This window comes from Oryzias latipes, chromosome 5 (genome assembly GCF_053564925.1).
Source record: "Oryzias latipes strain Hd-rR chromosome 5, Olatipes_Hd-rR_3.1".
Lineage (NCBI taxonomy): Eukaryota > Metazoa > Chordata > Actinopteri > Beloniformes > Adrianichthyidae > Oryzias > Oryzias latipes.
Window position 1 is genome coordinate 35,470,001 of NC_136241.1, and position 21,039 is coordinate 35,491,039.

Consider the following 21,039-nt stretch of genomic DNA (forward strand, 5'->3'; position numbering starts at 1 on the left):
ACAATTACAATCTTCTCATTTTAAGAAGGCATTGGAGTCGGGATCGTCTGTACCCACTGTAGTGGAAGAGGAATGTGAATGTGCTGGGGCCGCGCCCCCGCGTGTGTGCAAGCGCGTGCCGCGATAGAGAATAGGGGGGGGCAGTGTGGGCGCGCATTCATGTTGTGTGTTACGGAGGACGGTAATAAAAGAAGGTTTCCCCCAGATTAAATGCTATGGACTCTTTATTAACCCGTTCTGGAGAATCTAAGGATCAGAACAGGGAGGAGGAGGATCGCCTCGGGTCCCCCGCGCTTGAGCACGGTCGGAAGGGGAGAAAGAAAAAAAAGTTATCGCGGTAAAGGTTCAACACCACGCTCTGCCATTTATCTGGAATTTTTTTCAAAAACCGCCCAGTTGCGATAAGAGCCCTGGAGTTTGGCCTGAAAAGAGCGATCAGCCCAACTATTAATCCAATCGGGGATCTCGCTTCCCTTCCACTGACTGATCTCAGCAGCATCGTCCACCATGGTTAATGTTTACGTTCTCGTTCCCGCCTACTTCAACGCAAAATGATGACGTTTGTTGCGTGTCGATGACGTACAGTTCGGAATCAAGTCGCCTGGCCGGTCAGACGGCGGTCGCAATTGAAAAGATCGGCTACAATTCGGAATCAGGACGGCAAATCCACGGGGCCTGGGTCGCAATTGAAAAGATCGGATCTGTGTCATTCAGACTGTCATGAAAAGATCGGAATTGGGCCGCTTAGGGGCAAAAAATTCGGAATTGGGTCGTTTCAGCCTGCAGTGTGAACGTAGCCTGATTCTCCCGGGCCTGCTTTCAGTGGTTGTCATAGAAACGTTGACTCAAACAGACTCGGACTTCTCACTTCTCACTGATCAAATGGCGGCGTCCGTATAGTGGAAAAATGGACACTGAATTGGCTTTATGCTGCTGGAGGTTTGTCATTTTCTATGGATGACAAAACACTTTGCTCAGTCCAGTTCTCTTATATAGTCAACGGGTTCTTCTCAGAACAGAACTCCTCAGAAGGTTGTGCATAGATCCAGTCCGGCTCGGTTCTTCATTGAGATTCCTTGCTGTCTGAGGGAGGAACCTGCTCAACAGTGAGGTTTTGTGAGACTGAAGTTTGTGAATCAAATGTCTGTGACAGAGGGACGAGAAACTCCATTTCCCATCATCCTTTGCACATCTCTCTGATTGAGAGCAAAGCAAGGAAACATGGATTTCCTTCAGTGGAGTTTCTTCTCACTGAGCTGATCTACATGGTCGTATTCTACGTTTTAGACAGAAAGTCTGCACATCTTTTAGTTATTTTTCCCTAATCAGAACAAATCGTTCTGAAGGAGAACTTTAAGGTGATGCATTTACTAAAGAGAATGAGAACAATCAGCCAGAGAACAGAAGACCTCAGCAGGTTTCCTCTCTGCAAACGTCTGGTTAAGTCACTGGAAGTTCAAGCCAAGCTCTTTGAGGACTCCATGAGTGACTTCCATGCCAGTGACTCGGGTCTCCATCCATGCAGATAGCTGCCATGGATTTAATGTTAAAGAACAGAATACGACAGCCCACCATAACAGATGGGAAAAGCTCCAAGATCCCGCTCAGAGCAAAGCAACTATATTTGGGTAAATGGATGGATTGTTGGATGGATGCATGCTTTTCCTCCAACTGCTTGACTTTTGGGGGCAGTGAACCCCCCGTCAAGGCCTTTTTTTTTTAAACATATGTTGCACTAACGGCCGTCTGCTTTCACTTGGTCAGGTTGCAGCTCTCCAACACTTTCTACGAGTCTTCGGGTCAGTGGTGGTTCTCGGTGGACAGCGTCCTGCTCATCTACAACTCCTCAGAGGAAGCTTTGTTTAACGCCAGCGATGTGTACGCTCCGGCGTCCTCCTCGTACCGATGCCCCCATGTCAGCAGCCTGCAGCGATACAGCGGCCTGCTGCTACCCAGCACTGACCACGCTCGCCGCTGGTCCATCACCTTCATCGACTTCCAGGTACTCTTTTGCTGCCGTTTTGCTCAGTGTAAAGATGAGCGACTACCTCTAATTTGAAGCCTTCACTGATCTGTGTAGATCCAGGCGTTCAACGTCAGCTCTGGGAGATTTTCCCCAGCGAGCGACTGCACCACCATCCTGACACCAGCCATTCTGATGGGCCTCATCAGCTCCCTGATCCTGCTGCTGGTGCTGGCATACGCCCTACACATGGTCATTCACCTGAAACACATCGAGCACGACGACAATCACAAGGCGGACATGTACTTTCCCCAAAGCACGGAACAGCTGGAGCACTGCTGTGACGAGAACACGACTGAGAAGAATGCCATTTAAATGGAACAGAACGAAATACTCCACTATCTTGATGTTTCTGGTCTGATGTTCTTCCAGCTCAGGATCTTGTTGTTTTTTATTTAAAAAAAAAAAAAGAATATATTTCTAGTCTTTTGTAATCTGTCAACATCAGTTTCTTTACAACATCCCAAATAATATCACTAAATAAAAATAAAATATTTGAAAAACGTGTCTTCTCTGAATTATGACCTCTCTTTATACCCAGTTTTAATTGTTTTTACTCCATGTTTTAAATAAAGTAATACATTTGTTGAAGCTTAAACCTTTCCGAACTTTTCAACACATTAGTTTGGTGAAAGGCTAGGTCTCACTCAAAGTCCTGATTGGTCAAATTTAGATGACGTCTCAATAAGTTCATTTCTAATAGATTTTTTTTAAAAGTTCAGTAAAAAAAAAGCAAACAGAAGACACTACTTGCAATTCCAGTTGTGTCCTGATGGTGGCTCTGTTGTTGTCAGCAACAGCTGATCATCCAGAATGCAAGCAGAAGAAGAAACTTCTGCCGCTTTGAGGAACGCGTGACCTCAAAAAACGGACGTTTTTCCCATGAACGCGCTTTTAAAGCCTAATTTTAAGCCGGAATCGTCTTTTCCTTTAAAAGCACAGAAGTTGGACTGAAACAAAGTCATGTTTGTGCGGTTTTTCTGTCAGTTAGCATCTCGTGGTTAGCATCCGGCTAACGCCGCTGCGGTTCACCTGGACAGTCACACCTTTACCGGGCAGGTTCGAGGACTTCATGTCCGGTCACCTGTCCGCTGCCGTCGCTCTCTTCCGTCGCTGCCTCCCCCCTCCCTTGTCGAGGACTCTGTCAGGAGCCCGCTGCCTATTCCGCGGAATGGAACCGGTGATCGTGAGGAGCCTTCCCGGGGAGCCGAAGCTCACCATCTCCTTCTGCCTGAACGGCAGCCACCGGCACATGCTGCGGGACCAGGACGAGGCGCTGGGGAAGGTCCTCACCAGGATCTCCAGCTCCACCGCCAAGAGCCTCCTCAAGCAGGCGAAGAAGTCCAGGAAGAGCCGCGGTGAGCCGCCGGGCGAGGCTGCGGCGCCCGCGGCGGTGAAGCTGCTCTGCGGCGGCGAGGAAGTACCGGAAACGGTCCCCAACTCGGAGGCGTGGCGGGACGGAGCCGTGCTGCAGGTGGGAGACGTGACGTTCACCGTGCACCGGAACCCCCCCACCCTCACCACGGCGGAGCTGCCGCTGTCGCTGCTCTCCGGCTTTCCGGTCTGCCCCAAACTGGAGGTGGAGTTTGCAAACCTGCAGGACAGCGAGTTCACGTGGTTCCGAGAGAACCCACCGAGTACGAGGTAACGAGTAACGCGTTACTGATGCACGAGACCAGAACTTGTTGGTTAGTTTGGAGGCCGGTTCTGGTTCATTACATCACTAGAAGAAGCTTAGAGGAACCGAGCAGCAGGAGAATGAAGGAGAAGCTGCAGGTGGATGCACCAGAGGTGTGGGTGTGCGCGCGCGCTCGCGCGTGGTGCGTTTTAGCAACATCCGTGTCTTTGTGAAGATAAACACTGAGACTCCTGAATGCAGAAACCTCCGACAGACCAGAACCAAAGTGATGTTTTCTGCTCCTTTCAGCTCTGCAGACGGTCTGGATCTGGACTCATCCTGGACCCGGGTGGGTTCTGCGCGTGTCCACGTCCCCTCCAACCAGGACATCGGCTGCAGGCTCAAACTGAGGTGCACACCCAAAGAGGGGGGGCGCAGCGGCCCGGCCAAAGAGCTGGTCTCCGTTTCGGCCGTGGAGGCGGGGCCTGGAGTTTGTACTTTTGACGGCCGCCACGCGTACACGGCGAAGGAGGCGGCGTGGCCGGCGGTGAGGGTGGTGTCCTACAACATTCTGGCAGACATCTACGCTCAGACAGAACTGTCCAAGACGGTTCTGTACCCGTACTGCGCCCCGTACGCTCTTCAGCTGGACTACAGGCAGAACTTGGTGAAGAAGGAGCTGGCGGGATACAACGGCGACATCCTCTGCCTGCAGGAGGTGGACAAAGGTGAAGGACGCTCCTGAGCAGTTTGTGGCTTTTTTGCTGAATGAAGATGATTTAAAATGTGATCCAGAATCAGCCATCAGGTCTGACGAACGTCACGCAGCTCTGAGCCGTCGAGCTCAGAACAGAAGAAAGTTCTCCCCTTTCCTTCATCCTGATTCTCAGAAATGTCGATAGACGTGAGAGCTTGTGCCATCAGAACCACCTGGAACCAAAACCCAGATCTGAAGCTGCTCGCAGCGGCTGCAGTAGAGCAGACTTGGTGTCCTCTCCGTTTCTGCTGAAGCAGATTTCATCAGACAAATCCAGTTCCATCCTCCATCGATGCATTTGGACCGCTGCAGTCCGACCCAAGGTCATGTGATCTTTATCGTCTGCGTTTTTCCCTGCAGGAGTGTTTGCCGACAGTCTGAGTCCTGCTCTGGACGCCTTCGGCCTGGACGGCGTGTTCAGGATCAAAGAGAAGCAGCACGAAGGGCTGGCGACGTTCTACCGCAGGTTTGGCCTCATCTGGAGTCAGAAACCTGTTTTTCTAAGATAGTTTTTTTTGGTGTAAGCTAATAAAAGTCACCAGACTCACCCCAACTGACAACGCTGACGCTGAGATGCTTTGCCTAAATCCTGCATCCTGGTGACAAACTGCGCGACACGTCTCAGGATGACGACTGTTTCTTCATCTTCTCTCTGGCTGGACGTTCGTTCGGACATCAGGCTGTTGACCTGCTGTTGGTTTTTCTAAAAACCCCAGACGGATGTGATTGTATGAGTTTAGTTCAAACCCCACTTCTTGTTTTGGGTTTCAGGTCAAAGTTTCAGCTGCTGAGCAGCCATGACATCATGTTCAGCGAAGCGTTGACCTCTGACCCCCTGCACTCTGAGCTCCTGCAGAGGATTTCTGGGAATGTGGCGCTGAAGGAGAAGGTCCTGCAGAGGTCCACCTCCCTGCAGGTGCTCCTGCTGTCCTGCACAGCGTTGTGACGAGCTCCAACGGGCTGCCGGTTCATCCTCTCATGCGTGTAACGGGTGTTTTCTGCAGGTAACTGTGCTGGAGGACCGCTTCAGAGCTGACAGGAAGCTGATCGTGGCCAACACTCACCTGTACTGGCATCCTAAAGGTAAAACCACTGGTGCTCTGAATGAAGTCCCCGCCACGCCGGCGCCTGGAATTCACTTCCGTTTGTTTTGAAGGAGGGAACGTTCGCCTGGTCCAAGTGGGAGTGGCCCTGCGGCATTTGAGTCATGTGATGGACACGGTTGCACCGGAAGCCCCTCTTCTCTTTTGCGGCGACTTCAACTCCATGCCAGACTCGGGTAAATCCTGGAGCCGTTAGTCCGCGCTGAGGCTCCGAGGCCGTGCTGGGGGGGCTGACGGCGTTTTGTGCCTCAGGTCTGTTCCAGCTGCTCAGCGAGGGGTCGGTCCCCGAGCAGCATCCGGACTGGAGCGGCCTGGGTCCAGAGGAGTCCTGCAGCATGGAGCTGACCTCTCCGTTCCCGCCGCTGCTGAGCGCCTGCGGACAGCCCGCCTACACCAACTACGTGGGGGGGTTCCACGGCTGCCTGGACTACGTCTTCATTCAGCCGCAGAGCATGAAGGTACCGAGGATCCACAGACACCTCCTCATCCTGGACGGGGGTCGTGTGACCTCTGCCAAAAGTCTGGAACCAGTAGTCGTTTGAAACGGAAGCCATGGGTTTACCCGTAACCGTGGTAACGGTTCCACTGGGTTTACCCGTAACCGTGGTAACGGTTCCAATGGGTTTACCCGTAACCGTGGTAACGGTTCCACTGAACAGCTTTTCACTTTTTTTAGTTTTAATTCTTCTTGTCGTCATTCTGCTTGAAAACAGAACTCCACTCTTCACAGCCAGAAATCAGCTGTTATTCAGCTCAGTGGCCTAGTGGAGGAGTGGGTGCCCTCACAATGTGATGTTTTGGGTTTGAACCCTCAGTCGGGTCGCACCTTCAGTAAAAAAGGATTTAGGGGGCGGGGTGTAAGCTGCAACATGCTTTCTGAGCGTGACTGCAGCTCTGGAGACGACACATTTACACGCTCAGGTGTGTGAGGGCTAACAGGACTTTACCTTTGCAGGTGGAGCAGGTGATTCCTCTGCCCAGCCACCAGGAGGTGACGGCCTATGAGGCCCTGCCCAGCTTGGCTCACCCCTCCGACCACATCGCTCTGGTTTGTGACCTCCTCTGGGCTCCTTGACCTCTGGCCTCTGCCATACCTTCATCCTACAAATAAAAGAAACCTGTCTCTGAATCGTCTTCTTTGTCTTTAGGGGCAGAGATTGAATTGTATGCATTTAATGCTGATTCCCAATATTTTAGTCTAAATTAATATTTAGGAAAAATGCAGAGAAATTGTAACGGCTGCTTATGCATCTGTCTTTAAATTTCTAATAAAAGTATTAATTTATAAAACATTTCAGGGCGATATTTATGTATCATAAATATGTTTTTTCTGGTCAAATCTGCTGCTGAGTCTTTAAATAAAGTTCCAGGCTTTCATCATTTACAAATAAATTATATAAAAATCAGACATTGTGATTTTCTGGATTATTTTTCTCATTTTGTCTCTCATAGTTGAGGTTTACCTCTGATGAAAATGACACGCCTCTCTCATCTATTTAAGTGGCAGAACTTGCACAATTGGTGGCTGACTGAAGAGTTGTTAGCCCCGCTGTAAATAGATACAACATATCTGATTGTTTTGTTTGGATAATCACTTGGAAAGTTTTGAATCATCCGATTTTCATTTCAACAAACTTCAAGCTGGGTCTGAAACCTGCAGCTCTGGAGCCACGTGTGGCTCTTTTATTCCTGCATTCAGGCTCGTTGGCTTTGAAGAAGAAACTGAATAGTTTGTTAGGTTTGTGGTTTAGGCCCAGATTTATTTAAACACGAGGAGAAGCCCTTAGGAGCTCCATCTCGTTTTATTTACATTGTATTAATAAATCAAGAGGTCGTGTTTGGTTTTCTTCTCCTTCAAAATGCAGAAAGGTTGATTAGTTGAATGGGTTTAAAGCACATATTCTTACCTTCTGATGCACAGCAAAGTCTAGCTGCTATTCAGAGACAAGTAGATAATTTCATTAGAATCATAACTGCAAGTAATTTTGCTGCAGCAGGAGGATTTTATTGGAGTATTGTGTATTTTATTTTTTAAGCTAAAGGAACTTGTATGTATTACCTTAAAAAGTTGGAAGAAGCTAAATTTATTTATTAAAAGTATAACACTTTTATAATTTATTTTTTATAAATAAATAAGAGTTACTTATAAAGGATTAATGGTCAGGCAAACATTTTAGGGTATTTTTGGCGACTTTTACTTTGAAGGATAGAACCGGATATTGCGTGACCCACTGACGTTCATTCACGCCACGCGCTAAACCGGAAGCCAAACAAGGAATTCAAACAACCCTACGTGTCACTACGGGTGAGAGGATCCTCCGCGCTACCCGGGAAGTCCGCCGCGCAGAGATTTGTAAGTTTCCTTCAAGTTTCTCCTCGGGAACATTTTAACCGGAACCGGTTCTCCTCTGGAACGTTAGCTATAACATTAGCTGGAGAAGCTAACGACAGGAGAAGCAGTTCGAAGGAGGTCACATGACCAGAGTCCTGACAGCTCCTCAGTCTTCAGGCTCAGCTCCTGAGTGAGAAGCCGAGCTGATGGGTCTGAAGAGCCCGAGGTCTCCGTCCAGCGGAAGTTGGTTCCGACAAACTTCTGCTCATGAAGGAGATCCTGATCCAAGACAGGAGGAGCTCCACTGTTCGGAGGTTCGATTCCTGGAAGTTTAAATGATGGGAGGATGATCAGACTTTGAAAGCATCAGAGTAATAATGATCAAAGTTGATTTAGTGAATCAGTGCAAACGTCTGAAAGTGTTTGGATCCTCCACCTGCTGACAGGAGGGGGGAGGTTTGGGGCAGAAGATCAGATCAGAGTGGATCATATCAGATCAGACTGGATCATATCAGATCAGATCAGACCTTCTTCTTTAGTCTAAAGTTTAGACTTGAATAGGAAAAACTGAGACGCTCCTCTGGAACAGATCTGAGGATTAAGTTTTGTGTCCAGCAAAGACAAAGCAGTAAAACTGGTTTAGTGGAAGGCAGGTACAGGTGCGCACCTGTACCTGGATGATGTCATCCAGGTACAGGTGCCGTCAGAGAACAGACGTCATCCACAGACGTGACTGTTGTTTCAGTGCTGTGTATTGCTGGGTTCTGCTCTGAAGGACAAATGGCTAAATGTTGTTTAGTTGTTGGCGTCACATTTCTCTCTGATCTCTGCTGCAGAAACATGAAGGCTCTGATTCTGGTTGGGGGGTACGGGACCCGGCTGCGACCGCTCACCCTCAGCGTCCCCAAACCACTGGTGGAGTTCTGCAACAAACCCATCCTGCTGCACCAGGTGGAGGCGCTGGTCAAGGTGAGGCGGGGGAGGGGGGCGCCGGTGCCAGGTCACCTCAGCACTTTATTGACCGGTCACGGTGTGTTTGCAGGCCGGAGTGAACCATGTGATCCTGGCTGTGAGCTACATGTCGGAGCTGCTGGAGAGGGAGATGAGAGTCCAGGAGCAGAGGGTGAGCGACAGGCTGACACGCCCACACGCTGATACGCCCACAGCCCAAAACGCCAACACACTGACACGCCGATACGCCGACAGGCCAAAACGGTGACACGCCCACACGCTGATACACCCACAGCCCAAAACGCCAACACACTGACACGCCGATACGCCGAGAGGCCAAAACGGTGACACGCCCACACGCTGATACACCCACAGCCCAAAACGCCAACACACTGACACGCCGATACGCCGAGAGGCCAAAACGGTGACACGCCCACACGCTGATACACCCACAGCCCAAAACGCCAACACACTGACACGCCGATACGCCGAGAGGCCAAAACGGTGACACGCCCACACGCTGATACACCCACAGCCCAAAACGCCAACACACTGACACGCCGATACGCCGACAGGCCAAAACGGTGACACGCTGATACGCCCACAGCCCAAAACGCCAACACACTGACACGCCGATACGCCGACAGGCCAAAACGGTGACACGCCCACACGCTGATACGCCCACAGCTCAAAACGCCAACACACTGACACGCCCACACGCCGACAGGCCAAAACGGTGACACGCCAACACTCTGATAGGCCAACACGCCCACATGCAACACGCCAACAGACCATCCAGAACAACACAGAAGTTAAAGACGTTGAACTTGAATTGAAATCAGATCTTAACATTTAGATTGTCTGACATTCAGAGTCAGAACCAAAGTGTTGAGTCTTCTCCACTTTTTGTTCTCCTCAGCTCGGGATCCGGATCTCTTTGTCCCACGAGACGGAGCCTCTGGGAACCGGTGAGTCTCCTCGCTTCAGACTCTACGCTCTGGAAACTGTTTGCACCTCAACCTCGACATTTTTCTATTTACTATTTAAAAAACAACGTTCGATGAGTGTAAACGTCCACAGACATCCTGGCATGTTCCATGTGAAGAAGATTTCACATGAAACATGAGAGCTTTTCAGATCAGAATCAGTTTAATGTGAGCAAACACTTTGACTTCAGGGTTGAAGCACCTCCAAAATTGAAAATGGCTAGACCTGCAGTTCCTCAAATAACCTCTGGGGAACTCGTTCCACTGGCCGGTCATTTCTGTAATTATCGAGCTTGTAGTTTTCTAAACTGCTCACAGAGACGCGACTGATTCCAACTGAGAACATCGCAGCACAACACAACAGAAACATTTGAGTTCATTCTGCATTTTCATTAGAGGCTTAACTAATGTTCACGATTCATCAATCTAAGATCAGTGTTTTAAGTGAAAGGTCCAAAAGGTTCTAGCAGAAAGCTTACCTTTGGTTCTGTGCGTGCTCTCTCAGCCGGGCCGCTGGCGTTGGCTCGAGAGCTGCTGAACATCGACGACGAACCGTTCTTCGTCCTCAACTCGGACGTCATCTGCGACTTTCCCTTCCAAGATCTGCTGCAGTTCCACCGGAACCACGGCAAGGAGGGAACCATCGTGGTAAGAACCCCGACCTCTACCTTTGACCTCAAAGGGCTGTTAGACAAACTGCACCCTGGGAAATGAGGACTTTGGCCTGTCAGAACTCAAGATGTTGAGATGAGAATGGAAAAGATTTGAGTTCTTGGAAGGGGAACCCTTCCTCCTCAGATGTTTCAGATCTAAAGGTTTCCTCGCCGCTTCAATCCTCCAAAGTTCCTGACGCTCTTGCGTGTGTTCAGGTGACGCGGGTGGAGGAGCCGTCCAAATACGGCGTGGTGGTGTTTGAGGCGGAAAGCGGGAAGATCCATCGCTTCGTGGAGAAACCGCAGGTCTTTGTCTCCAATAAGATCAACGCCGGCATGTACATCTTCAATCCCAGCATGCTCAGCAGGATCCAGGTACGGGTGGCAGCGTCTTGTGGGTTTCCATAGCAGCAGGAAATGCAGTGCCGTCTGCAAATAACCGGGACTGCTTTCTCCGTCTGCGCAGCTGAGACCGACATCCATCGAGAAGGAAATATTCCCCGTCATGGCGGAGGAGAGCCAGCTGTACGCCATGGAGCTGCAGGGTAACTGTTCTGCACCACGCCGTTGCTATCCGCTCACCGACACCTGCTAAAGCTTTGGCTTCAGGAGGTCATGATGGTTCCTCAGGGTGTCCACCTGTCTGTCAGCTGATGGTTCAGGTGACACTTTTCTGATTGGTGGACATGTCAGTGACTCTGGTTAAAGAACTTTCTGCTCAGACTTTGACCAAATTCTGCGGTTTTACTGTGGTTCCAACTGAAGTTATTAGTTTTTACTTTTGCTCTAAAAAAAGTTAAATAATAGAAATAAAATAATAAAAAAATGAAAAATAACTGAAGCTTCCTTACACTGGTCCATCGTTTATCGCACTTAAAGTTTCTAAAATAACCGCCATAGAAGAAATGAGCATTCCTTTATTTTTGACTAATATTCTAGATGTTTTAAGCCTGTAAAGCTCCTCACTAAACACTTTTCTCTCTTCTCTCATTCAATTGGTCAGAAGAACCGTTTTTAACATCTTCTTCATAATTCTCATTTATTTTCATGATTTATTTTCTGTAGTCAAAGTTATTCAAGTTACAAACTGACCAATCAAATGCCTCAGTAAAAGTAGGAGGAGCCTGCTGGCCACACGTCCAACATTTCAAATGTTTGACAGGTTTTGTGTGGCCTGCTTTCAAGTGGAAGGGGCGTGGCCTTCCAACAGCCCCACTCCTGATTGATGAGTGGTTGCCATAGAAACCATGACTCAGACCAACTGGGACCAATCAGTGCTTCCTGAGGGAGTGGCGACTGAATTGACTTCATTTGGTTGGAGCTGGAAGTAAACCGTTTTGGGCTGATGACGTCACACTCGCTCAGTCCGGTTCTGTGATACAGGCGACGGTCGTGGTCACTCCCATCGGTTCGGCCGTTTTTCAGCAGACTCCTGGCCAGTAAAACCACGTGGAGGAGTGTTTTCTTGAAGTGACGTGGTCCTGCTCTGAGAACAGGAATGTCTTCCTCTAGAACCGCTTTAATGAAAGTTTGAGTGGATCTAGAGAAGAAAGGTTTTTCTGTCATTAAACATGTTCAGATGGTTTCTGTTTAGGATGAGTGTCATAAATGTTATCCAGAGATTTTGATGGCGTTGCTCTGGTCTCTGCAGCTCACGCCTCCGTCAGACGTAAGTGTTGGCTCTCTCCTCACATCCACTCTCCTGTAGTCGTGGTTTGTAGAGAAGCACCAACAGCCTTAGAACGGCGCCCAGCAGTCACTTCCTGCCCTGTCCTTCGTGTTCCGGCCCAAATGTCAGGCGGATCTGTTGGTGCTTCTCTGGACCCTCAGTGGAACAGGGACCAGAAGCAGCCAGATCCTAAGAACCTGGACTCCTGATTGGACCGTGCAGCTTTTGTTCCTGTGCTGTCACCCTTCCTTTCACCTCCTCCTGCTTGTCCTGGGCCGGGTCTCAGGGACAGAGGTCCTCACCTTCTCCCCCACCAAAGCTCCTCCAGTTCTGCCGGGGAGATGTTCACCTCAACCGGCTCCCCTCAGTGAGGAGGAGCAGCAGCTCTGCTCCCAGCTGCTCATGTAGAAGACACTTCTGTGATGGTGTTGGGGGTTGTTTCCATGGTAACCGGCCGTCCTCCGCAGGTTTCTGGATGGACATCGGTCAGCCCAAAGACTTCCTGACGGGGATGTGCATGTACCTGCAGTCGCTGAGGCAGCACGCTCCCGACAGGCTGCACACGGGACCCGGTTTCCTTGGCAACGTCTTGGTGGTGAGTCCCGCTCCATGTCGCTTCCCGGGAAACGAGTGCCTGTCGTCCATGGCGGTCTGCTCCCCTCCTCCCCCGCAGGACCCCTCCGCACAGATCGGACAGAACTGCACCATCGGGCCCAACGTCACCATCGGCGCCGGCGTGGTGGTGGAGGATGGCGTGAGGATAAAGCGCTGCACGGTGCTGAAGGGATCCAGAGTTCGATCGCACTCCTGGTTGGAGAGCTGCATTGTGGGATGGAGCTCCTCCGTGGGTCAGTGGGTGAGTACAGAGTCGGAGCCGTGGAACCGGAAGCTGAGCTGCAGTCTCACGGTGGGGGGGTCTGCGTCCTCAGGTGCGCATGGAGAACGTGACGGTGCTGGGGGAGGACGTCATTGTGAACGACGAGCTTTACCTGAACGGCGCCAACGTCCTGCCCCACAAGTCCATCAATGAGTCGGTCCCAGAGCCGCGCATCATCATGTAGCACCAGGAGGTTCTGTTTGGGCCGGACAGACACCCCAAGGGTGCCTCAGAGTGGGGGGGGGCGGGTGGAGGAGGAACTAAAAGCTCTTTTTTTTTCTGTTTGATTGTTTTGGACAAGTTCTGGCCCTGCTCAGCTGCTCAGAGAGCAGGACTGTTAGCTGAACGTCTGACCCCAGGTTCTGATCCAGACTGACGGACGGGGGCTGGAGCACTTGGTGGAGGGATAAATGGGGGGGGGGGTGTTTGGGGTAGACGGGGAAACGACAGTCACTTTCCATGTGTAGATTGAGTAGATCCTCAGTGGAGCTGCGCGTTTGGACCATGACCTTCAGAACCTCCATGGCCGTGGAGGCGGGAGGAGCCCGACGCGCAGAGTGGAGGATGCTGGGATTGTTTGTGTGCATATCTGAATGTGGATCCGCCTTCACTGTTCAGGGGCGGAGCTTAATAAATGTTGGGTTGAGCAGACGACAGGATGCAGCAGTTCTGTAGTCTGTTAGGCTGCATCTGTCTTCAGTCCTAAAAAGAAATGCCTTCAGAAGGACCCCCCCCCCCTGCTGAAAAACCAGGTTTTGTCTGGGGGGGGTTGTTTTATCCAGTCATTGTGTGTTACTGATCAATGGCAGACTCCTAAATGCTGCAGCTCCTTCTGGAGACTCGGTTTCCTCCTCAGAGACGAAGCTCTGCACTGAACCTCCTCCAGCTGGAATCCGTTTGACTGAAAGACTCACCACTGCAGATGCAGGCTGGCTTCTGCCATCACCTGCACACTCTGGTTTACTCTGGAACTAACCATTTCCCTCTGGAGTCTCTTTCTGTGGGCTTCAGGCTGTTTTCTGTGAAAGCTGCACGTTCCAGCTGGAAGCCTGGAAGGAGGTGTGACCTCCATCCAGGTGAGATCTTGGTGGCTGACGGTCCTCTCCAGCCATCATCCTGCATGATGTGAAAGGAAATGTTGGATCCGATGCTCCTCAGACCGACTTCCTCTCTGACATCATGAATTCTGTGATCGAATCATTTTCTCTGCTGAAACTTTCTGCATTCTTCGTTCAGGTGAAGGACGCGCGCGGCCCACCCGACACTAAAAACTGGTTTCTACGGTCTGCACTTTGTGAATGAGGCTGTTCAGAGCCATGTACTTCCTGTCTGAATGAAGATTGTTCATGAAATGAAGTTTTTTTTTCTAAAGAAGTTACTGACATCTGTTTATAGTCTTGTCTTTTTTATGTAAATGATTTTTCCTGAAGTTTCCCGGATGGTCTCAGGTTTAGTTTACAAGTATTTACATTACTTTTACACATTTTTACTCAATCATGTTTTCTAGAAAGACCATCACAAACACATTAGGCTGAGCCTGAATTGCAGTTTTACAATTTAACTTTTATTTCTATTTTTATTAAAGTCTTAAAACTCAGTTTTTATGTACAATTGGGGTTTTGCTATTTATTTTATTTGTTATTATGCAAAAATGAAGAGCAGAGCAGCAAGAATAAGCCAGCAGGAAAACATGACAACACAATGATTAGTACTTATCACTGTTGCATTTTCTGTTTGTAAATCTCCACCAGAAAAACATGAGCTCAGCCTTTGGCGGACTAATGTAGCTATAGACGCAGACAAAAACAACTCAAGTGAGATGGAAGTGATTTACCTGCTGGAGCAAAGCAGAGTGGTTCTCCGAACCACCTGAAAGGATTCTGTTCAGAACGATGCTGCCATCTACAGGCCACCGATAGAAATGCATCCAGCAAGGAGCTGCTTATCTGCGCATGCGTGAACAACAAACGTCTGATTGAGCCCGAAAACAATGTCCTGGCCGTGTGCCTCCAGAGGTCTGTGATGATGTTGAGTTCTTTACAGCAGAACCAGAAGATCCAGATGGTCCTTCTCTGTCTGCGATCTTTAAACTGACTTCCAACATCCATCAAAGGAGATTCCTGCTGCTCCAAAAGCTGATCATGTTGGATTCTGTGGACATGAAGGAAGGACGTTTTTGTGATAAGATGGACAAATGTCTAAAAATCCACAGCTTGCACTTCAGATATTTTTGATGAAACAGTTTTTTTTTAAATATGTATACAAACTAAATTAAGAAAAGTTAAATGACCAACATTTGACACTTTTATTCACAAATGAAACATAAAAAAAGTAAATATCAGTTCAAACCAAAAGTACCAGAGTATATAAAAGAATGACATGCCTTTCTAAACTCCTGGGTTTGTAGTTCAATTACTAGACTCTAGCTGTGGTTGTCTGACCTGCGGAGACTCGGAGGATCAGCAAAGGAAGACCTGAAGTTAATGTGAAAACAACCCAGACACGGAGAACGACCTTCTTCACGCTAATGACTCCAGACTCAGATATTATTCTGCTCACATTAGGAAAAACGTCAAACTCCAGACACAGTTTTCTTTTTAAAAGATTACATTTACAGAAATAAAGCCTTTATAACTCTGTTTTGTTGCCATACATGTGCTGTAGTCCACAGTGTTAAAGACCACAGATTTCAAACATAATCTGGATTAAATTTGGATTAAATCTCTTTATTCTGCTGTTTTACCAGGAAAATGATCAAACTCAGAAATCCGTCTGTATCTACAATCAAGCAGAAATGAAAAAGTTTAAACGTTAAATTTGAAATTCTCTCCAGCTGCCCTGCTGTTGCCGTCTGATCAGTGAGGATCCATAAATCAGTATTGATCAGATGAACGAGTCGAGTCCCGGCAGCATCGACACAAAACGAGGAAAAGGTTGAAAACTCTAACGGTTTGATTTATAGAAGTCTGTAAATGAAGCTTCCGTTCACATTTTTCCGTCCAGTTTATAAAATAGGTTACAATACAGGTTTAGTCAGAAATACTTATTTTTCCAACTTGTTTGACTTCAAAGGAAGAGGAAGCTTTCAAAGTAAAAGCTCATTGCAGAGGAGTGTTTAAAAAAAAAGTCAAAATAAAGTCCAACAGAGCGGGTTAAATAGTCTGTAAAATAAAAGCTTTGCTTGTTCCACTGGAAAGAAGCTTCAAAATAAGAGCACTCCAGAACAGAAGGACCCGCAGGTCTGCATGGAGCACGTGTCTCAGGTCCTGCAGCCGCAGCAGCTCAGCTGCATCAAGCTGCACCGCCGCCTCTGCACGGGCGGCTTCGGTCCGTCGGAGGAGCGGTGCGGCTTCGGACGCCGTCTCCTCCTCGAGCGTGAAGAGGAGCTCCACCGTCTGTCCCTGCAGACGCTCAGGGGGGGGTTTACTTCAGGACCAGCGTTGCTTCCGAGCCGTCCTTCTTCTTCAGGTACAGCCCATAGGTGAGGTGGTGTTCCCTCCGCAGGAAGGCGTAGAAATAATCCGACACCAGCAGGATCTAAGAAAGAAAGAAGAACGAAGTGTGAAAGTGTTTTGGTTTCCTCAGAAGTCTGTTTGCTGCATCTGCAGATCTAAGAGAAAACTTCATCCATCTATAAACCTTTTCATGCTAAATCCACTTTTGGAGCTTTTAAGTGTCTTCTAATGTTCATTCCTCACCATAAACATCCCCAAAGCTGTAATTCCTCTATAAAACTGCTTTCTGAGGACCTGCCCCTCCCAATCCACGACGAGCTGGTTCTCACATTGTGATGTCACAAAGTGAGGAACCGCCCCTTCCAGGAAGAGTCTGTGCTGCAGGCTCCGCCCCCAGGCTAACACACACGCCCAGGCCATGTTCAAATTCCCACCCTGACCTCTACATAGAGCATCTATAGTGCGTTTATCATTCTATAGTGTCTGAATCTACAATTCCAAAATCCAGAGCCCTAGAAATTTCCCAGAAGTCTCTGCGAAAAACCACTAGATCGGTGAATATAGACCACAATGCATTGCATTGGAACAACTTTTGCAAAAAAAATTTATTTTTTTAATAAACCATCAACGTTTTTATCTTCAGAAGACAGTGGATCATAAATAATCCTCCCAGAACGCTCATTAATTAGATTTTAACTTTGTGAAATCAATGACGTCACATCTGCCGTTAAAAAAAAAAAAAAGGAGTGAGTGTGGCGTCTGAATTGTTTTCAAAATTCAGGGCACCTCCTCGTTTTTTAGTAGTTAGGGCGGGAATTTGGACACTTTCTCTGTGGAGCTAGCGGTGATCGGCTAAACGCTTTCCTTCTCTAGGCACAATACACACATCCGTCTTTGTACGGCGGTGTTTGTTTTCGTGGGAAAATCGCAGACACGCTGCAGAGGCCGGCTCTAGGATGATGTCATGAAATGGGCGGAACCCACAAAGAGAGAAAGGCGGAGCCCCAAAGATCCAGTCGTCTTACTTCTGGGTAGGAAAAATTAATATTTAATAAAAAGTTTGTTATTTAGCGGGAACATATTATAGATGAATGAATATAGTTTACTATGAAAAGCTTGCGAAAAGTATAATATAGGCCCTTTAAAATATTCTCACGTCCTCATGAATATAGAATCTGCTGGCCCCTTTCTCAGCTGAACCTGACAGCGCCCCCCTCAGGCCGCTCCTTACCTGCGCCACGTTGAACAGCAGCGTTATGGCGTAGTAGAAGTTGGAGTTGGCGCTGCCGGCGTAGATCCAGAGGTGCCAGAGGACCGGGAACAGCGCCGAGCAGGCCAGCAGGACGCAGGACACCAGGAAGATGTTCCTCAGGACTGGAGAACAGAAACCTTTGAGAAACCTCGGCGCCGCCAGAGAACGCCAGAACCTGGAGCACACACTCACAGCGGTGCAGGTGACTCCAGAGCGGGAGGAAGGCCATGTAGAGGGCGACGTCCCCCACGGTGGGGTAGGATTTAAAGATGGAGATCACGGCTAGCTGCATGAAGATCAGGAACACGGGATGCTCCCTGCAGCAGAAGCATGAAGGCAGGCAGACACGCTGAAGAACCGGAGCAGAGAAAAGCTCTGCAGCGACCGCATCAGACCCACTTACTTGAGTTTGATGGACAGAGGGATGGTATAGAAGAAGACGTTGATCTGGAAGACGCAGAGGAAGAAGAGGCGGAAATGTTCAAACATTTCGGCAAAGAAATACCAGAAGAGGCCGATGTTGGGGGTCAGGTCAGGAACGGAGAGGCTGCAGGGAAACCAGCAGGAAACATCCATCACACGGGGGAGAAACCATCTCTAAAACCCTTCACTCCTCCTCATCCTCACTCACATGAAGCCGTAGACGGACGGCATGTAGTCCCAGGAGCCCAGCAGGAAGAAGGACAGGCAGACCAGGACGAACAGGCTGCCCAGGTACATGAAGAGGTATTGAACCACAAACCACCAGAAGCTGACGCGCCGGAGGTTGACCGGGATGTACTGACGCTGCAGGAGCAGACGCAGGGAGACGGGAGTCAGAGACCAGGAGAGCGCCGGGACGCTCCCGTCACTGGGAGGAGACGCACCTGCATCAGGTAGAGCATTGCAGGAGCGCACAGGGTCAGAGGGTAGACGGACTGATAGGTGGCCAGACACAGGAAGATGGCGCTCAGCAGCACGTTTCCTGAAACGCAGAGAAGGTCAGAGGTCCAGGCGCCAAACAAGGGGTCCAGCCGGAGTCTGAGGGCCGACCTTTGACCGTGCAGAGGATGAAGAGAGAGATGACCATGTTGTTCAGGCCGCAGGTGGACTTGGCGACGCAGGACAAGATGGTGAACGGGTTCAGCAGGTAACTGCGGGAGAAGAAGAGCTGAAGCTTCTGCTGGTTCCGCCCAGAGAGCGGAGGGGGGCGGAGCTCTGAGGAGGACTCACAACATGGCCACTTTCAGGGGGACGTAGTGCATCTCTAAGGGGGTCCTGATGAGCTCCAGACAGTCCGGGGGGTAGCGGTCCGCCTCCAACGCAAACTTCTGTTTTCTGAACTGTAAAAACACGACAGAGTCTGGGTGAGAGCAGATCTACGTGCAGAGGTTCTGCAGCTTTCTCACCACTTGTTTGTTGTAATCCTTGGCTGCTGCGTACAGCGCCGCGGCCGTCACCACGTCTGCCAGCTGAGGACACAAAGCAGAGCTCCACACATCCGCCACAAACCTCCTGACGTCCAGAACCTCCTTTAGGGACTCACCATGAAGGTGATCTCTGCATAATCCACCAGGAAGTGGAAGAGGTAGATGATGAGCGGAGTCTGCGGACAAACACATGTGGTGAGGTCCGGCCTGAGCGTCCGCCGTTTCCCACGTTCAGGTCGGACGAAGGTGTCACCTTCAGGTGTTTTGGTTTGTGACTCACCTCGTGGAAAACATCTCCAGAGTACGGAGACACTCCCAGGTCAAGCAGAGCCAGACCCTCGATCACTGCAACACAACCACACCACAACAGAGTCCTCAGTCTGAGGCGGTAGGTTCATGATCAGGAAGATTCATCAGAAAAGGATCCAAACCTCAGAACCCACAAAACATTTAGACTATTGTCTGTTTGAGCAGCAGGCTCCGCCTCCAACCTCCTGAACGGTTGACGTCCCCGTCCTTTTGTAAAGTCAGACCGCATCCACAGCACACTAGGAATGCTACCCTCTCTGCCTGCTAAATACGTCCCGTTGGCTGCTGTGACTGAATATTATGGTCTGTTTTCTGCCGTGCTGAGTTCACAGATCAGATTTGGTTAAATGTTCCACATTTCCTCTCGTCGTGAATCAGGGAAAACCTGTTTAGAGCTGCAGAGATGCATCAGAAAAACGAAGCGTTCTGGTGGCATTTTTCTGATGATGGGGACAAATATGAAGAAAATGAAGCTTCAAGTTGCATTTCTGAGTTTTTCTTTATTCAAATCGTTGTGAATGAGGAGCAGACGAAACTATGCCGTTTGAAAAACATCCTATTTGTGATGTCGACAAAAAATATCCTGGGCGGGGCCACAAACTCCCAGCTCCGCCCCTTTCTGATGCATCCACCTGCAGACAGGTAGAGAGACCCATGAACGTCTTTGTCTTCCTGCAATCTGGATCAGAACTGAGCGGCTGGACAGCTGCGCTAATGTTAGCGGGAGAGCGTGGAAACAGAGAGCTCTCAGCAAAGGGGAGGGCAAGGGGGGCGGGGTTGCTCCATGCCAACAGGCAACTCAGAGGAGAGGTGGATTTCTACTGAACTCCAGCTGCTCTGCAGAAACTATGTCCTAGAAAAAGACAGGATTTTGGGCTAAAAACGGCATCATCATCAGAAACAAACGACCGGGAACAATCTGACAACAGATCAGATGATCAGGAACATGGATGAACCCAAACATGTTCTTCATCCATCAGAACCTGCAGGACAACCCAACAGCTCCTCTGCAGAACCTCCTGTCGTTACTTTGACTGAAGTCACTTTCAGTTAATGAAGGCGTTACAGCTCTGACAGTGTCATATTCAAATGTAATAGATTACTTGTACGAGTAACAATCGATGATAATAATCAGAGATGAGTTCCTTCAGTTCGGGGTTTTTTTGGGGACCAAAAATCGGATCAGAGTCCGAGTCTGACACCGTTTCACCTTCGTCGACCATTCTCCAAACATTTACAGATTTCTTTTGTGACAGATTTTGTCGCCGAACCGGTTTACCGGCGCAGCGGGGAGGCGCGCGGGTGCGAGGCGTGTGTGACCGGTGCGCTCCGGACCCCCGCCGGCGGCCCGCTCACCTCTTTTCCAGGCAGTAATCGGTGACACCACCTCCACCCTCTCTGAAATCAGCTCCGCCAAACTGGACCGGAATAGAACGGCACGGACCGTCACGGCGACAATCATTAGGAGCGTCAAGGGAGCCGCCATCTTCGCGAGGAAGCTCTCTCGCCCTGCGCTCGAGGTGCATGCTGGGAAGTCAAGTTTATTCCGTCTCGTCAGGAAAACATTTACCTCCAACCTCCACAGATTTACAGTCCAAGCAGCGATAAGGAGCGAGTTTAATAATAATAATAATAATAATAATAA

The 21,039-nt window shown here is 49.4% G+C and overlaps 4 protein-coding genes and 1 long non-coding RNA gene across 6 annotated transcripts in view; 3 read left to right on the forward strand and 2 right to left on the reverse strand.

The window, feature by feature from the left end:
- The window catches only part of LOC144992238 (uncharacterized), a 2,617-nt gene extending 393 nt beyond the window's left edge, over positions 1-2,224 (reverse strand). Inside the window, exon 1 of the long non-coding RNA XR_013656134.1 lies at positions 799-2,224. This is a non-coding gene — a long non-coding RNA (uncharacterized LOC144992238). The remainder of the gene's footprint in view (positions 1-798) is intronic.
- Positions 1-2,526, forward strand: part of atp6ap1la (ATPase H+ transporting accessory protein 1 like a) — a 16,648-nt gene extending 14,122 nt beyond the window's left edge. The window contains exons 7-8 of the mRNA XM_011475697.4: positions 1,765-2,002; positions 2,081-2,526. Of these exons, the coding sequence (XP_011473999.1) occupies positions 1,765-2,002; positions 2,081-2,338 (496 nt within the window). The 3' untranslated portion in view covers positions 2,339-2,526. The remainder of the gene's footprint in view (positions 1-1,764; positions 2,003-2,080) is intronic.
- pde12 (phosphodiesterase 12) lies at positions 2,520-6,907 on the forward strand. Its single transcript, XM_004069323.5, has 8 exons — positions 2,520-3,667; positions 3,951-4,369; positions 4,759-4,864; positions 5,170-5,314; positions 5,403-5,481; positions 5,555-5,677; positions 5,754-5,959; positions 6,457-6,907. Exons 1-8 carry the CDS (start codon positions 3,096-3,098, stop codon positions 6,574-6,576), a joined length of 1,770 nt encoding a protein of 589 aa, XP_004069371.1. The 5' UTR covers positions 2,520-3,095; the 3' UTR covers positions 6,577-6,907.
- Positions 6,908-7,713: 806 nt separating this feature from the next.
- gmppb (GDP-mannose pyrophosphorylase B) lies at positions 7,714-14,353 on the forward strand. Of its 2 annotated transcripts, none has more exons than XM_004069325.5 (10): positions 7,714-7,854; positions 8,670-8,802; positions 8,876-8,956; positions 9,704-9,752; positions 10,276-10,418; positions 10,640-10,798; positions 10,890-10,968; positions 12,560-12,687; positions 12,766-12,948; positions 13,022-14,353. In XM_004069325.5, the coding sequence occupies exons 2-10, from the start codon at positions 8,674-8,676 to the stop codon at positions 13,151-13,153; spliced, it is 1,083 nt and encodes a 360-aa protein (XP_004069373.1). In that variant the 5' UTR covers positions 7,714-7,854; positions 8,670-8,673; the 3' UTR covers positions 13,154-14,353. The 2 variants fall into 2 exon arrangements, with proteins under 2 accessions (XP_004069373.1, XP_078803956.1); XM_078947830.1 differs by having other exon boundaries at positions 7,845-8,147.
- Positions 14,354-15,260: 907 nt separating this feature from the next.
- pigu (phosphatidylinositol glycan anchor biosynthesis, class U) lies at positions 15,261-20,937 on the reverse strand. The gene is made up of 12 exons (XM_023955347.2): positions 20,751-20,937; positions 19,366-19,430; positions 19,202-19,261; positions 19,065-19,127; positions 18,889-18,998; positions 18,709-18,809; positions 18,543-18,640; positions 18,308-18,462; positions 18,080-18,223; positions 17,869-17,993; positions 17,656-17,798; positions 15,261-16,506 (listed from the first exon to the last, which is right to left on the reverse strand). The coding sequence occupies exons 1-12, from the start codon at positions 20,878-20,880 to the stop codon at positions 16,393-16,395; spliced, it is 1,308 nt and encodes a 435-aa protein (XP_023811115.1). The 5' UTR covers positions 20,881-20,937; the 3' UTR covers positions 15,261-16,392.
- Between the last annotated feature and the right edge of the window lie 102 nt (positions 20,938-21,039).